This window comes from Monomorium pharaonis, chromosome 4 (genome assembly GCF_013373865.1).
Source record: "Monomorium pharaonis isolate MP-MQ-018 chromosome 4, ASM1337386v2, whole genome shotgun sequence".
Classification (NCBI taxonomy): Eukaryota; Metazoa; Arthropoda; class Insecta; order Hymenoptera; family Formicidae; genus Monomorium; species Monomorium pharaonis.
The window spans coordinates 23,529,783-23,546,015 of record NC_050470.1 but is presented as its reverse complement, the minus strand read 5'-3'; the positions used below and the strand labels follow the sequence as shown (position 1 = coordinate 23,546,015).

The following is a 16,233-nucleotide window of genomic DNA, read 5'->3' as shown; positions in this document are numbered from 1 at the left end:
ACAAATGGAGATTTTTATTACGAATATCCATTTGTTCGACAAAGTAAAAGAGTTTTTCCACCTAACCATTGAATCTCACCTCGGAATTGCGCGATTTATTTCATGATCAATAAAGCGAAACTATCTTGAAGATGCAAATTCGACGAAATCTTACCATTTCTCAGCCATAAGTATTTTATTGTTACATATATCTAAAGACAAATTTTACAATCCCTACAAGAAGATCTTGACTATTTTTGTATTAAAATATCATTAAATTAATGTTTTATTTAACAAATATTATTTAAAACATCTAACTTTTGATTAATGAGAACTTTTACTATCGATGTGTTGTTTTCGAACATGAGACAACAACATTCATAATAATTTATGTTCACATCTAATTTATGTTCAAACCTCAATGCAGCATTCTCTGTTATTTAAATCATAATTTTTTTTGTACAGTCCATCAAAAGGAAGAAATCTTTAGATGTTCCATTTAAGTCTATATTTTTCCATTAAGGTACATTTCCTTCCCGCCCTTCTATTCATTCTTGTTACGCCCATCTTTCTTCTAAAAGACCTCAAAGCGCTACTCAATGAAGGCCACGAATGGGCCCGCATTAGATACGATGCATTGTTGGAAACGTCTTCAAGAAAATGCATCCCTTTCTCTCTCTCTGCTTTGCAGGCTTTCGAGGAACTCGAGGAACTACTAGGGAAACATAACATATGTATCGCTGTCAAAGAAAAGTTGGTGAAGGACTCCGGAGTCGCCGAGGAAGTTGCCTACGACGACATAGTTTCAAAGTTGTTGACAAAACCACGAGCGAGAGGTAAAATATAGATTTAATTAAGTTTTATTTGCAAAACAAAATTTAAAAAATTTACATAAATTGTTCTTCTTTCTTTACTAATCGCTCAAAAGAACATTACATATATTATTGGATATATCAACACATTGCATGTATGTATATACATATACATATGTATATATAGTTATATATATGTATATATATTATAATGCATAACCTTCGGTGTGCTTTACTCAGAAGTTAGTGTTAACGTACATGATAAATTGTCTCTCATTTTTCTCACTCTTTTCTTTTCAAAATTATTAATCTAATATATTCCGACCTGCGAAAAAAACCGTAAAATCTTAGTTGACGGCTTTTCGATAATCCGCTCTTCGGTGGATTAAATGTCATTAAAAAGGATTTATATTTAAATTATTGTCGTACCTTCCTCCTGGTAGTCTGTCCATTCGTACGACACACCATTCTTCTAGTCGACGTAAATTATCGTAAAATACAAACGAATCTCGAACGCGAGAATGATACAATTACGAAATAGCATCGTATCGATAGTGAATGCAACAAAGACTTCAACTTTATTCGATCCACTTCAGAATGACGAAAAGGACTCATTATCGAAATGGAAACGCAATTCACTCCAGACGGTGTCAGATGCAATCCAAAACTTGTTGAAAATCTCCAGAACTCACCCAACTCCTCCGCTTCTTCCTAGAATCTTCCAAGCAAAATGAGTTAACATTAAATCCTTGGCTCCTTTTACGAATTAAATAAGCATAATTTAAATTATAGTTTTCTAATTAAATATTTGTACACGTGCATCTTCGAGCAATCTATCTCAAGGAAAAACTTTTCCTGACAAAATATTTCGATGCACGTAAACGAAATTAAATCAACTTTTTTTAAATATTTTTATTATTTTAAATAATTTTGTGTCTTTTAAGCGCTAAAAGAGGTGATACTAGCATTTGTGTTTCACTTCAAAAAGCTATTTTTCAATTGCGCGATACCAGTATAGATTTCCGATTAAAAATAAAATACCATATGAAAAGAAAATTACGATCAAATTATGATGAATATCAATTTTATAAACTTATTTAAATATTATCTTATGTTATACGAGAGAGACAAGATAAATAAAATTAAACCGTATTGTATTTATACTGTATCATTAATAAAATATCGGGATCCTTCGATATAAATGTAGATATTGCAAAAAAAATCAAATGCGAGATAGCAGGCATGGATAATGAAGAAATGAGCGAGAATTCATTTCGCGAAAGCAAAATGAGAAATGAGGCAAAGTGAAAATGACTGTAAGGCACATAAAAATTATGGTGTTGCCAGGTAACTCCTGTCGCGCATATGTACATAAAGATGAAGTATAATTAATGACATAACGCTCTCTATCCACGTTGGAACGGTAATCTCATTTCAGGAAAATAGAATTTAGCGACTCCGTCTGGCGAGCGACGCGTTTCTTTTTTGTTACCTTGGACGAATAAATATTTCATCCATTTAATCCATTCAACATGGTCCTGAACCTTGAGACTCCTCCCGAGGCGGCGACTTTTAAAATTTTTCTTACCCGAACAAACTTTCAACCAACATTTTTTATAAATAATTCATATTTTATTTCTCAATGAAATATTTTTTTTTTCTTAAAAACTAACTTTGAAAAGTTAAACGGTTCGTTAATATACTTATTCTTTATTCGAGAATACTTCTTTCTCTGTACTAGATATTATTAGGTCAAGAGAGATATACATAGAAGCCAAGAGAAAGAGCGAAAGAGAAAGATGTATAGAAACCGGAACATTCCATAAGTAGCAAACTGAGTACATAGTATATATTACTACAACGGAAGTAATTACATTTTCGGATAGGCTAATATATAAAATTTCTATGCAATTATTATTATTAATAAATAAAATTAAGATAATTTATTAGATATGTAAAGTAATTTTTTTTTTAAGCATATTGTTCTCAATAATCCTCAGTCAGTTATTAAAACGTGCGAGTGGCCAGACAACAAACGTATATCTACAAGATCTTTTCTTCTGAAGCGAGCAGTTCCTCTTCTTCGACTTATATCGATTCAAATTTAAAATACCAATTTTATTCGAGAAAAGAATGTACGATCTCTGCAAGGAATATATCCGATTGTTTGAGATACTATATCTACTATACTTGAGATACGTATCTACTCTGACGAGAAAAATGTATCTTGTGATAAACATCTATTTTATGCAGAATTTCTTCGTACAGACCCTTTTGTAACCAAACCGTTCTCGACTTTGTAAGGTCGACCTTATGCTCCCTTTACATCCCCATCGATTCCAGCTTGTATATAATCTTGATTCTCATGGGAATCACCGACCGTGACATGAAGCGAGAATCGTTTCATTGGCACTTTTTCAATAGAAACTCCAATCTCTCTCATTTCGGGAAAACGAACTTTTGCGATGCTGGCAGGCCGTAAAATAAAACTAAACGATAAAAATAAAAAGAGAAAGAGGAAGAAGATAAAAGATCACCGTGTCGCGTGCGCCATTTATTGCACTCGCGAAATTTCCGCGGTAAGTTTCTTCAATTTTTTTCTGCTGCAGGTTGCATTATCTTCGGTTCCGACCAAGAAGTCGCCGGGGTCATGAGGGCGGTCAGACGTCGCAACGTGACCGGAGTTTTTTCCTGGATCGGAAGCGACGGCTGGAGTGCAAGAGGATTAGTGAGTAACGGTAACGAGCCGGAAGTCGAGGGCACTCTATCGGTCCAACCTCAGGCGAACCCTGTTAAGGGATTCGAAGAGTACTTCCTCAACTTGACCGTCGAGAACAATCGCAGGAACCCGTGGTTCGTCGGTAAGAGAACGGCAAGCAAAGGGATGCGCTGGATCTACGATGAGAGCGAAACTTAGCGAATTCTAGCTTTTACCGCGACCGCAATGTGCACGTGCATGTATACTTGTAGTTGTTAGTAAGAAGAAAACTTTTCTGTCAATATATGCAGACAAACCTTTAGCACGTGCAACTAACTAGCACACAAACGCGAACTTACTCAAGATTGACAACTAATATTCTCATTAACGTAGTCTAGTCACTATCACTATCACTCACTGTCGAGCGGAATGAACGAAACGGTAAATTCTGTACTTACGGCGCCGTACGATATGTATCTTTAAGTCCTGCAATTTTTTTCTCATTGAAATATTTATGTATATATTTTATGCTTAAAATAATCGTAATTAATCTATTTAATACATAATATTTTACTAAGTTCTTTCAACCGCTATCGAATTATCACGTATTACAATAAACAAACCAAATTCTCATGTTAATTTCAGAATTTTTGGAAGATCATTTTAAATGCCGATATCCAAACGCGCCCCGTACGCCATATAATAATTATACAAGAAATTGCACGATGAAGGAACGTCTCACCAAACAAAATACGGCCTTCGAGGACCAACTGCAATTTGTTTCCGATGCAGTAATGGCATTCGCTTACGCTTTTCGGTAATTAAAATTTTGTTTTTGATAGATTAGACAAGTTTCTGAAAATTATCGCGTGTTGACAAAATTGAGAACAAAACACGCTATTTTTCATTTCTTTAGAAAGATGCACAATGATCTTTGTAAGGGAAAAAGAGGGTTGTGCGATGAAATGAAACCGATTAAAGGAACGACACTTTTGCAGTATCTGCGCACGGTGGATTTCGAGGGTAAGCTGACAAAGCGTACATCCTTAGAGAAGTGCGAATATATCTAGTACAATCGTGTTCCGGTCATTGGAATTTGTACTGTAAATCGATACGACACGTTTGTCCTCTTGACACTTTCACACGCAAGATAAAGTTAAATAAAAGCGGTGGTAGCTCCCACTATACTATTATCGTGATTAGCTGCTTACGTGTCTCGATCAAGTTTTCATGGTACTCATAGGCGATCGAACGACTACGTTTAAGGTCTAAGCGGAGACAAATTTAAATTCGACGAGAACGGCGACGGACCAGCGCGGTACAACATCATACACTTCAAGCAAACCGAACCGGGCAAGTACAAGTGGATTCGCGTTGGCCAATACTTGGAAGGCCGGTTACTACTGAACATGTCGGGTAAGCTCGTCACATTTTCATGTTATGAGACGTGTCCCTATCGCGCTTGAACATGTCCGTCTTACTGTACAATATTCTATTATACTGCCCGTATACGTGCTGTAGTTCTATATATGTCATCGTACACGTATTTGTTTTAGAAATCCAATTTAAGCTCGGACATCCTCGGCCACCCGTAAGCGTGTGTTCCTTGCCTTGCGAAGTCGGTCAAGCAAAGAAATACGTTGAGGGTGAAAGATGTTGCTGGCATTGCTTTAATTGTACTCAATATCAGGTACGTTAACGACATGATGATTAATGCTGCTTAATTCTTAATTTATTTTTGCATTTTTGAAGAAGATACGCCCGCGCGAATACAATACCTGGTGTCGTAATGAGAAAGTATCTATTTTTGCACGTATTTCTTCAGCTATTTCACAAAATAATAAATTTTGAAAAGTATCATATACTGCCTTTGTCCACTAAAGTTCTCATTGAATACATGTCAGATGAAGATAAAAGTTATTTATGCGACCGGCTTCTTTTGCAGCTTGTCATATGATTTCGTTATATACTCCCATTTATAACTTCTTTTCATAACTGTCCTTTTAATGAAATGACCTCTTTATAACGTTTTACGTTATATATGGGAAAAAGTAATAAAGTTCTTTTACGAATAATAACGAATAATAAATACTTTGAGACAGAATTATCATGTGTCTCAGGGAAAAGGAAAAAATTAGAACTCATACGTAATTGCGGAAAACTATTGCAAAAAGAAAAAAAATTAAATTAAATTAGATTAAATTATGTAAATGATATAATTTGCGAATAAAATTATATGAAATAAGAATATTAAGCGCTCTCTCTCTCTCTCTCTCTCTCTCTCTCTCTCTCTCTCTCTCTCTCTCAATTTTATTATTCAAATAGATACGGCATCCCGAAGATGAGACCCAGTGCACTCAATGTGAACGAGGTACTTTGCCGGACGAAACACATTCGATGTGCCGAGAAGTTCCGGAAGAGTTTCTACGTCCGGAAAGTGGTTGGGCAATAGGCGCCATGTCTTTCTCCGCCACAGGAATTTTGGTAAGTATCCTTCTTATTTTTCGCATGGTTAACTTTCTGAAATTGAGATCTTGAATCTTATATTTCGATTGTATCTGAAATAATTACGTATTACGTATTTTATGGTATAGTCGTTTATATGATTTATGCGTATGTGTTTTATGCGAAAAAAAACAGGTAACATTATTTGTCTGCGGCGTTTTCCTCAAACACAACGACACACCTGTCGTACGCGCATCTGGACGAGAACTATCTTATGTTCTTCTCTCGGGAATTCTACTCTGTTATTTGGTCACATTCACTCTGATATTCAAACCTACACACATTGTCTGCGGTATTCAAAGGTAAAAAAAAAACCTATGAATCTTTTTAGATGTATTCTACGAGTTCCGACACGACAGCATTAATCTCTCGTGCTCCTGCCAGACTGTTACACGGTAAATTACATTTCTCGCGTACGATCAATGCTGTCCAAGTAAGAGTGGCAGTTTTACTAGTTTTACATGGTTCACGAATCTAATAACTTTCCAACTTAACTTCCTACTTTCTTCATAATACGATTTATCACTGTAAAGTGAGATTGTAAAAAAATTCCTTTAAATAATATCTTGACGAAAACATAGGTGGAAGTTTTTACACAGAAAAAAGGTAATATATCCAATAAGATATGTAGTTGCGAGCTGCCAACTACAGATATACAATAATATATGCCATTGCAGTATCAACATTGTACTTGCATTAACAGCAAAAATTATTGCTGTAGTATATGTTGTACTATAACATATGTTATTGGCTATATTACTTTTCTTTCTGTGTAGAGAAAAATAACGTAACAAAAAATAAGATGATTGTATCTTTGCTGTGTACATCGAGCTAGAGTTAAAATTAGAAATGCATTGCAGCTATGCTATTTTTTTAAATAAGATATTAGTTCAGAAAAACAAAAATACAATTTCATCTCTACTAACAGATTCGCCGCAGGCTTCTGCTTCACAGTAGTATATGCGGCTCTATTAACGAAGACCAATCGAATCTCAAGAATCTTCAATGCCGGAAGTGCAAAGAGGCCGTCCTTCATATCACCGCGGTCACAACTTATTATCTGCTCCGGATTGGTATCCGTGCAAATCTTAATTAACATAGTTTGGATGATCATCGATCCTGCTAGAGCGATGCATCACTACCCCACGATGGAAGACAATCTGCTCGTATGCAACAACTACATCGACACCAGCTATATGATCGCATTTACATATCCTATAATATTAATAATTGTGTGTACTATCTACGCCGTACTCACGAGAAAAATTCCAGAAGCTTTCAACGAAAGCAAGCACATCGGTAAGTTTACCTTTTTATCGCGATATACGCTCCTTACCTTATAATATGCATAAAAATATGCTATGTTCTTATGCTACGTCATATTACGCTAAAATTATGTTCTTTTATAACTGAAAAAACTTAAATCGGTAAAAATGCAAGCAACAATATTCTTTAAAGTTTTTTTGCAATAATCTATCACTTGTCATGAAAAATACAACTTGTTACAAAAAAATGATAAATATTAATCAAATAAAGATTTAATCATATAATTATAGTAATTGTATGATAATATAAAAGATATTTAACATAAAAAATAATCAATTGTATAATAATAATGTTTAATGAAGCACACAAGAAATGTCATTAAAAAATAACATTTTTTATCGCAGGTTTAACGATGTATACGACATGCGTCATATGGCTTGCTTTCGTACCTTTGTACTACGGTACCGGAAGCAACGTCGCACTGAGAATTACCTCGATGTCTGTAACAATCAGTCTCTCTGCATCCGTGACGGTAGTTTGTCTCTTCAGTCCAAAGGTAAAGCTTGACACTTTGAAATATCTGAAAATGCTCGTGTTCAAAAAACGGACGTGATTGAGTGTATCACGCAATTCTTCTAACTCTCAGATGCGCTCACTCATCATAAATGCCGAAACAAATCAAACTCAAATTCCTACAATTGTAGTATATTTAGAAATTTTACAATGTTTAAAATTTATAGTTGCCTTAATATTTCTCAAAATATTACGTTAAATGAAGAAATGGCTTTCCAATAATACATATAATTCTGTTTTGCTATGAAAAATTAAAATGGAATTAATTTTTTAACGTGTCACGATATAGAGCTTTGTCAAATCACAAGATAGAGATTTTTGCATTCTAATTTATCACAAGGTAATTTACGCGTAACATTAATATATATATATATATATATATATATATATGTGTGTGTGTATGTGTGTTCGTAGTTGTACATTATTTTAATTCGGCCCGAGAGAAATGTACGGCCGACCGTGAGAGCAGGAAGGCCTAACCCGACGAAAAGTTCGGCGATAACTGCCACAAATGCCTCAAGTACGATGATGGGGCCGGTGACGGCGACAACAGTTCTAACAGCCGCTACATGCGATCAGAATAAAGCCATCAAGAAACATATCGCGTCCACGATAGACTGCTCCACTCAGAGCGAATGTAAGTACGATTCCCGAGCTCTGTCCAATTCCCAGATAATTTGATTATTTTAAGTGTTTTTTTCTCTCCATTTATATATTACGTTCTACAAATTATGTGCCTCTTCGCATTTTTGTTTAGGTTACGAAATGGAACTGAAGGAACAAAAAAATGGGGAGCCGCTGACGACGTGTATTTCGCGATCAACGCAAACGACTATCAATGAGAAGGAATTTGTGACTGTCGTAACGAGTAATAAAAAATCGCCGGACGTAATCGTGTCCGCGAGTAACATGGAATCAATAAATAGTACGACAACAACGAAACGACTCAACAGCAACGCGAGGGTAGGCAATGGACCGCTTTCTCAGAGCGACGTCTCCTTATAGCGGAAGGTAGAACTGTCAACAGAATCGCCGATATTAACTGTTAGTTTAAAACCGATCTCGAAGAATCCCGTTATCGTCTGATTCATTATACTGTATATACGACTAGATTTATGCCAAAGAATTTTTCAGTATAACAAGATAGGCAAAAAAAAATCGTTTTAAAAATTATTTTAAAAAACAATTTATCAACAGACGCTCCTCGCCAGGGTTGGCCAGTAAAATGACAGCAACCAAACGCTGAATTATTGGTAATGCGTAATTAAAATTATATATACTGTTGAATTAGAATTGAGTGAAATCTCTGAAGTAGAAGAAATTTATTATACGTATTGTATGACGTGTCGAAAATATGTATATTCTGAGATGCGCATGATATACACTTGTAATTTTAAGTTATACGTGACAAATAAACATAAATGAGCATACAATGAAAGAGTATTAGGATTAAAAAAAAATTTTATTACTTACAATTGGTTATAACAATGCATGCAACATAACGTATTACTTACAATTAGTTATAACATAATGTATGCAACGAAAAAATATGTATAATTTATAGAATTATTCTCTTTGAATCTCTCATTATTTCAATCCATTAAATATATCACGTAAAATATGAAAAATATCAATTCTCTTTAAAAAATCTCAAATTATGAAACAGTTATTATATTAATTTGATTTTAATGACTAAAATATGTAGGTAATTTAAAATTTAACGTTATGCGTTTTATCTCCTATTTTTCATTAAAAAAATACTAATATAAATTTTTATAACAGTTCGATATGTATTAAACATTCTAATATTTCAAAATGCAATATTATATTAACATTATAATTCATATAATGTTTGTTACAAACATAAAAAAACTATTTATTCTTCTGAATTTATACTGTATTTATATAACATAATTTACATTTTTATTAAATTATTAATATTAATTAAAAAGTGATATATATCTTTTAAAGAAATTATTAAAATTGCTTAAAACTTTCAACATTTCTTTTATTTCATATTTTTATAAAATGACTTAATAATTAATTGCAAAAAATTCTATATTATCTCTTTATATATATACTACTACATATATACTACTACATTTCGATACCTATATCATTTTGACATTTTTTGTCATTTAATATGCCAAGTATCATAAAATTCAAATGTTTAAACAATGTGATCCAAATAATTTAAAAAATTATCTTGTTTAAAACGGAAGTTGTAAAACATATAGTACTTTAACATATTTATGAAGTAAATATGAAATTTTAAAATCTTTTATTCATTAATTAATAAATTCGTAAATTTTCTAAAAAAAAGATTAGTATTAAGCATAATTCATATTGCTGTAAACGTTACATCTAATTATTGTAAATATATATTGTAAATATGTAAACTTAGAAATGAACTTAACATAACGCGCACTTCAAGCGTCGTTTGATATTAAGTTAAATATAGATACATTTTAGACATATTTAGGCTAATACGATATTACCTACACAACACACTTTATCCGAAGAACTTCCTGGAAACGTCCTAACTGTCCTAAGCACGTATAAACATCCTTAAAACATCCTTTAGATGTTTTCAAGATATTCCTTGGAAATCTGTGTTGTATAGAAAAAATTTATTTAGGAAAAATTTTCTGCAAACTATAGGAATTGCTCTTCGTAGAAAGGATGTGCGCAAATTGCGTAATATCATATATAATAGTAGTATAATTTTATTTTAAAACGTAATTCTCGTCATTATTAAAAATCAATTAAATATAAATATTGCAAAACAAATTCTTATGCGAGTAAAATACACACACACACACGCGCGCGCACACACACACACACACACACACACTCTCAATTTATGTAAAATTAAATATATTCCATTCACGTTAAACATATCTTTATATATCGTATTTAAAAAACTACGTTCTATTTTACTATAAAAATCTTTTAATACTTTATTCAATTTTTTATAATTGTTATCAATTTATCTGTGATTTATTTTTAACAAACAATTAATAAAATAAAAAATTAATTAATTAATGTTTGCTTATGTCTAATGTAACTCAATTTTTTGTACATACAACGAATATTAATATAAAAGTACAGCTATGTTAAATTATACTGCTTCAAAATATAACATGTGTCAAATTTCTTTTTTTATTTGGTTTTGAATACAAATGAGCTTGATATTCACCATTTAACATATATTCACATTTTTCATGTTCATTACATACGTATACCTAATTTTAATAAAAAGAGAATAATATTAAACTAGAAAGAAGTTTTCAATGTACATTTGTTGTACATTTTAATAAAACAATAATTAACACATTCACTGCCCACGTGCCTGAGACACTCTGTCTCAATATGAAAAATAATTCCGCTGCAATAGTTACTAAGTAAAAATGATTTAATTGACAACTTTTTAAAATGTTTTAAATTGGTCTTTAGTTTATAACGGTTTCGAACCGATCAAAGAGTCACGAATCCGAAGAGTCACGCGGGCAATGGATATGTTAAGATTTATAAAAATTTAAATTGTATGTAAAAGCCAATATATAAGAAAATGGCGACGTTCCTTGATAGATACTCATAGTCATATGTGTATACACGTTTACATATACGTATGACTACATATACGTATACGCATGTACATATATAAATACATTATAAATGGATAATTGTACATATAATATCATACAGAAATAAGAATTTATCATGTTAACTCGTATATGGAACCAATTTAATTACAGGTTGTTTTTTATTCCTGCACTGGTGCACTGGTGCAATAAGTTAGAATAAGACAAATGTATTTTTTCTCATTCTAACTTACTGCACTTTTTTCTCATTCTAACTTAGTGCAGCAGTGCAGGAATAAAAAACATACCTTGTGTCTTTTTGAATTATAATAAAATCGCGTAAGAGAGTAATTACGCAACGTATAAATTCCGAATGCAATGCAATGTCAAAAATAATACATATTATATATATGTTTCACGCAACTTAAAGATATTTTAAATACGTTATAAATTAAAATAGAAAAAAGATAGCATAATAGTGTAATGTATTCATCAAAATGAAAGTTGCAAAATAAAATGAACAATGTAATTGCTGTGTACTATTTCTGTTTTCTAAGACAAATTTTTATGCAGGAGAGAAAAACATTTTATTTAGCATAAATTTATTTTTTTATATGTAACTTACAATAAATATAAGACAATTCAAAGATATTATTTATTTTCAAAGCTATAAAAGTTACAAGGAAAATGTTTGTTTTAATATTAAAATAGAAAGAAAAAAAGAAAAGAGGGAGGGGGGAAAGAAATAGATACGAGTATCCAAACGACTTGGTTGCCACAAGGTTTCACCTAATACATTCTCGGCTATTCCCAACTTGTCCCCTCGACCATTAGTGGATCAGTAGCAGATCCTGAAAATCCCGATTAGACGTATGATTGATGACTTGTATTTCAAATCATAAAAATATGTGTTTTATATGTGTGCGCGCGTGTGTGGGCGCGCGCGCACACACACACACGCGCACACACACACACACACACATAATATATATTGACATAAAAGCAAAATATTATAATTGTACGATTGTAATTTCATAACATTCGTTTACGTAAGTGACTTACGTCTTACGTAATTCGTTTCCACAATTTATAAAATACTTTAAAACAAAAGATATGTCACAGAAGACACATTAACAAATCGGAAAAACTCGGAAAATATAAATATGACAAAAAATTTTAGTTGAATGCATAAGAATACATAGACCTTCTATCAAATGTCTTAAAACAGCACATAGTTTTATGTGTCGTCCCACACCTATGATTTGTGCAAATTTTAAAGCCTAGCATTTCTAGTAACTTATTTTATAAACATGAAGGAGAAAGACAGAGAGGCATTAAGGGTATAAAAAAGTAGATAAAGCCTCGCTAAAATATATTATCTTTTTATTCGAATACCAATTACAACGCTTTAACGGACGATTGACATTTTTCTTTGCTAAGCTACATCAGTGGCATACCTTTACAATTTTTTGAATATAGAAGTTTCTTCAAAAACGACCTCTCCGACTAGTTACGCATTATTCTGTTAGTAAATCATTTAGCTACTACAAATCCTTGCAAAACGAGAATCTGTAAAGCCTGAATGCAAAGAGTACGAACAGTACACTATCGTTGGAAGTACACGTAAGCCAACTCGTCACAATGGGCATACCGTTTTATGTGATAACTGGCAATGGGGTAGGCACGTATGCATTGATAAATATGCAATACACGTTGCATTATTTATCAAATTCATCTAGAGAATCGTCAAATCCTAATTAAATTCTTCACGCCCTACAAACACAAAACATGATGTCTTTGGTCTAAAAAAATAAACAGGTATATTACAAGAATATTCAAGCTTACCTACAAAATTATCTTTGACACAAAGAAAAGATTCATTGTTTTTTTTTTTTTCAAATGCTCGATGTAAAGACAATCATCACATATACTTCGTTACGTATACCTCGTACATATTATTATTACTTTGTTACTTCAGTGTAAATAAATAAACAATCAATTTCATGAATAAACGTTAAACTTTATGCTAACAACAGTACTGAAATGACTTATATAACAAATACTCGTCGTAATATTTAAAATGATCACAGTAAAAATATGAAATCTATCGCTCTTTCTATACATTTCACGCTAAATATTTGCAGTTATTAAAGTGGAAATTTATACATTTAAACGTCGATTTTTCTAAAAGGCTTCTTATTCCGAGGTGTATCAATAAAGCAATCTTACAAGTGTATTTTGATAAGAAAAAGTACTCATGATTTTATTTGTTATTATAACATTGAGTCCATAAATGTCACAAAATCGAGTACTTATATATTTGATGTATACAATTCGATGCTATATACTTAGAACACGTTGTATAAAATACTGTTTTTCTATTTTGCTTTAAAAGTTTCTACAAACTCAATATTTCACATAAAGAATTTTCAATTCAGCGTTTGGGTTATACTTTATACACAATTAATAAATTCGTTTCAATATTGCCCTTCTCACTCATTCATAACCTTTTCACTCATCATTCACTTCATAATCTAAAAAAAAAGTTAACACAAGAATGTTCGAATACTTTTTCTAAACATACATTCCAATTCAATTTTAACAGTCGCAGTTTAGCCACGATTCATAACAAACTCGAAGTGTAATATCCGGCTCAGCGGATAAATGATGGGAAAAATATGCATTCCATATGCAAGAAAAGACTATTGAGTTTATGTCTTCCAAAACTTACCACTGACTTTGATACATTTGACTTTCTGTAACTTCTTCTTTTCTGAGAGTACCGGCATAGCTTCTCTACCCGCTTCACTTCCACCAGCACCAGAACTACCACCAGCCATATCAGCTTCTTGAATGCCTCCACCTCCTGCTTGAGCCGCGAGAGATTTCTTTATATTTGAAATCTGAAAAGCAAGAAAGAGCATATTCATTATATTCAATTGAATAAACTTCCAAAAGCGACAACCATCCGATTTTGTTGAATTTTGTATATGTACACATTGTAAACAAAGTAAAGTTCACATGTGTTTGCAGATTTCCAATACAATGTACATGGGTTAGCGACTTGGACAGGGTGAGTGCGGGAAGAAGGCCGAAGGCCCCCCTTGCAGCCCCCCCCCCCATGTGTGTGTGTGTGTGTGTATATTTATATTTGCCTTTCTGCAATGTTACAATTTTTCTCGTGTTTATTTTTTATGTTCTGTATTTGTGAATTTTCATTTTAAGACTTTTTCAATTCGTAAAAGTTTTATTATCAAGTTTTGTACTGTTACACTATGTACAAATTTTAATTCTTACAAATTTTTTTTGTCAATAACTTTTTAATAAACAACGAGCAACGGCTAAAATTTGTTGTAGATTACTCAGAACAGTGACTTTGACAACATGTCAAGATCAAAGTGATTGAAACTGAGTTCCCTTTTGTTAATATTTACCTTTCTGAAATAATTAACAAAAATAATTTTACCTTTCAAGGGGGCTGGGGGGACGAGGGTGCCGCGTCGCCTAAAATCCATTTAGGAATCTTATTTACTAGATAAAAAGAAGCTATATAAATTTCAACAAAATCGGAGGATTGTTGCTTTTGGAAGTACACCCATTCAATTTTTATAACAAAAACAATTAAGACACAAAAAAAGAAGAAAATACAACTCACATCTCTTTGTATTCTTTCTTTATGGTAAGTAGCTTTTTGTTTTTCGATGTTAGCTTTAGATATTTGTTGCTCAATACACGATAGAACTGTATCGCACGCTTCACCCCAGGCAGCTAACGTTTCAGCTACTACACCGGTATCACCTGGCCGGACATCTCGACCTAAACCAGCATAATCCACTTCCAACTGTGAATTCTTCTGATCTAACTTTCCATGGATTATGTCAGCGTATATCGCCTCGATAATCAAATCCTCTAGATCTCTGACGTTCTTTATGTCCAGCTCCTCCAACAGTACTGAATAAGGTATACACTTGTTTTTTGTCGCCAGAGTAACAATTGTGAGATGCTGGAGTTTCTTTTTTTGCGTGGGAGTTAACTCTAACACTTTTTCTTTGTTCTCCAAATAGTCCTTATAAGTGCCGTACGCAAATAGATTCAAGGTATTCCAATATTGGACGTAAGGTCCATTCTCTAATTCTTTGATATTTGGCATGTCCAGTAATTCACCAAAAACGTGAACGCCTGGCGTCTCGACCGCCTGCCTTATAAGTTCGATGGCAGCGGCGCCTTTCGCAGTTTTCGCGAGCAGCACGAACTGCTCCAAGGGATTATTGGCCGATTTCTCAGTAGCGTTTCCACCTGTCATGATGACTCCTAATAAACAATATTTATGATATATTTAAAATAATTTCGCGTGCGCGAATAACGATATATCACAAAATATGTATATATGTACAATTAAATGACGATAGATAAATAATCGCCAATATACTACTCTGGAAAAAAAACCTTCCTTTCTTCTTGATAACAAAGTTTTGGTAAACAGAACGCTCAATCGTCTCTGGCGATTCCGATAGAGAGGTTATGGAAATGGAATCGACGCGTACGTCCCGTCACGAGAGCGTCGGCGATGATTGAAGTTGAAGGCACGTCGAAGGGACGCGGTCAAACGCGCAACAGTAACGTGAGGCCACTCACTCCTTCGTTGTCAGCGATGATACACGCGGATACCCGAAAGCTAATCGGGAAACGTCTCTTTGGCACCGTCTCAGAAATTTTTCCAAGTCGCGGAATACTTAAAGAAAACCGTTTTCTGTCGCTTTCTTTCCGAATGAACGAGCATTCCATTCCCATAAAATTCCATCCCGCGCATGCGTAA

The 16,233-nt window shown here is 33.1% G+C and overlaps 2 protein-coding genes across 6 annotated transcripts in view; one reads left to right on the top strand and one right to left on the bottom strand.

The window, feature by feature from the left end:
• The window catches only part of LOC105833705, a 136,155-nt gene extending 126,694 nt beyond the window's left edge, over positions 1–9,461 (top strand). For 3 of the 4 annotated variants that reach the window (XM_028189450.2, XM_028189451.2, XM_028189452.2), the window contains 12 exons: positions 671–815; positions 3,401–3,652; positions 4,135–4,306; positions 4,406–4,512; positions 4,756–4,905; positions 5,046–5,179; positions 5,815–5,973; positions 6,130–6,296; positions 6,923–7,293; positions 7,665–7,816; positions 8,248–8,470; positions 8,591–8,838. In XM_028189450.2, the coding sequence (XP_028045251.2) occupies positions 671–815; positions 3,401–3,652; positions 4,135–4,306; positions 4,406–4,512; positions 4,756–4,905; positions 5,046–5,179; positions 5,815–5,973; positions 6,130–6,296; positions 6,923–7,293; positions 7,665–7,816; positions 8,248–8,470; positions 8,591–8,838 (2,280 nt within the window). Of the gene's footprint in view, positions 1–670; positions 816–3,400; positions 3,653–4,134; positions 4,307–4,405; positions 4,513–4,755; positions 4,906–5,045; positions 5,180–5,814; positions 5,974–6,129; positions 6,297–6,922; positions 7,294–7,664; positions 7,817–8,247; positions 8,471–8,590 lie in introns of all 4 variants that reach the window. The other variant, XM_028189453.2, reaches the window with a different exon arrangement.
• A 1,525-nt stretch (positions 9,462–10,986) lies between these two features.
• LOC105833700 (COP9 signalosome complex subunit 7) lies at positions 10,987–16,201 on the bottom strand. Of its 2 annotated transcripts, none has more exons than XM_012675636.3 (4): positions 15,811–16,201; positions 15,073–15,728; positions 14,149–14,320; positions 10,987–12,268 (listed from the first exon to the last, which is right to left on the bottom strand). In XM_012675636.3, exons 2-4 carry the CDS (start codon positions 15,718–15,720, stop codon positions 12,222–12,224), a joined length of 867 nt encoding a protein of 288 aa, XP_012531090.2. In that variant the 5' UTR covers positions 15,721–15,728; positions 15,811–16,201; the 3' UTR covers positions 10,987–12,221. The 2 variants fall into 2 exon arrangements, with proteins under 2 accessions (XP_012531090.2, XP_012531091.2); XM_012675637.3 differs by lacking the exon at positions 10,987–12,268 and adding an exon at positions 12,784–13,190 and having other exon boundaries at positions 15,811–16,198.
• Between the last annotated feature and the right edge of the window lie 32 nt (positions 16,202–16,233).

Bases quoted from the DNA above. Each gene is read 5' to 3' on its own strand.
- LOC105833700 (XM_012675636.3), bottom strand. From the start codon at position 15,720: ATGACAGGTGGAAACGCTACTGAGAAATCGGCCAATAATCCCTTGGAG. The intron at 14,321-15,072 runs GTGAGTTGTATT...CTTGCTTTTCAG, and splicing joins AAGAAAGAATACAAAGAGAT to ATTTCAAATATAAAGAAATC. The intron at 12,269-14,148 runs GTAAGTTTTGGA...CGGGATTTTCAG, and splicing joins CAAATGTATCAAAGTCAGTG to GATCTGCTACTGATCCACTA.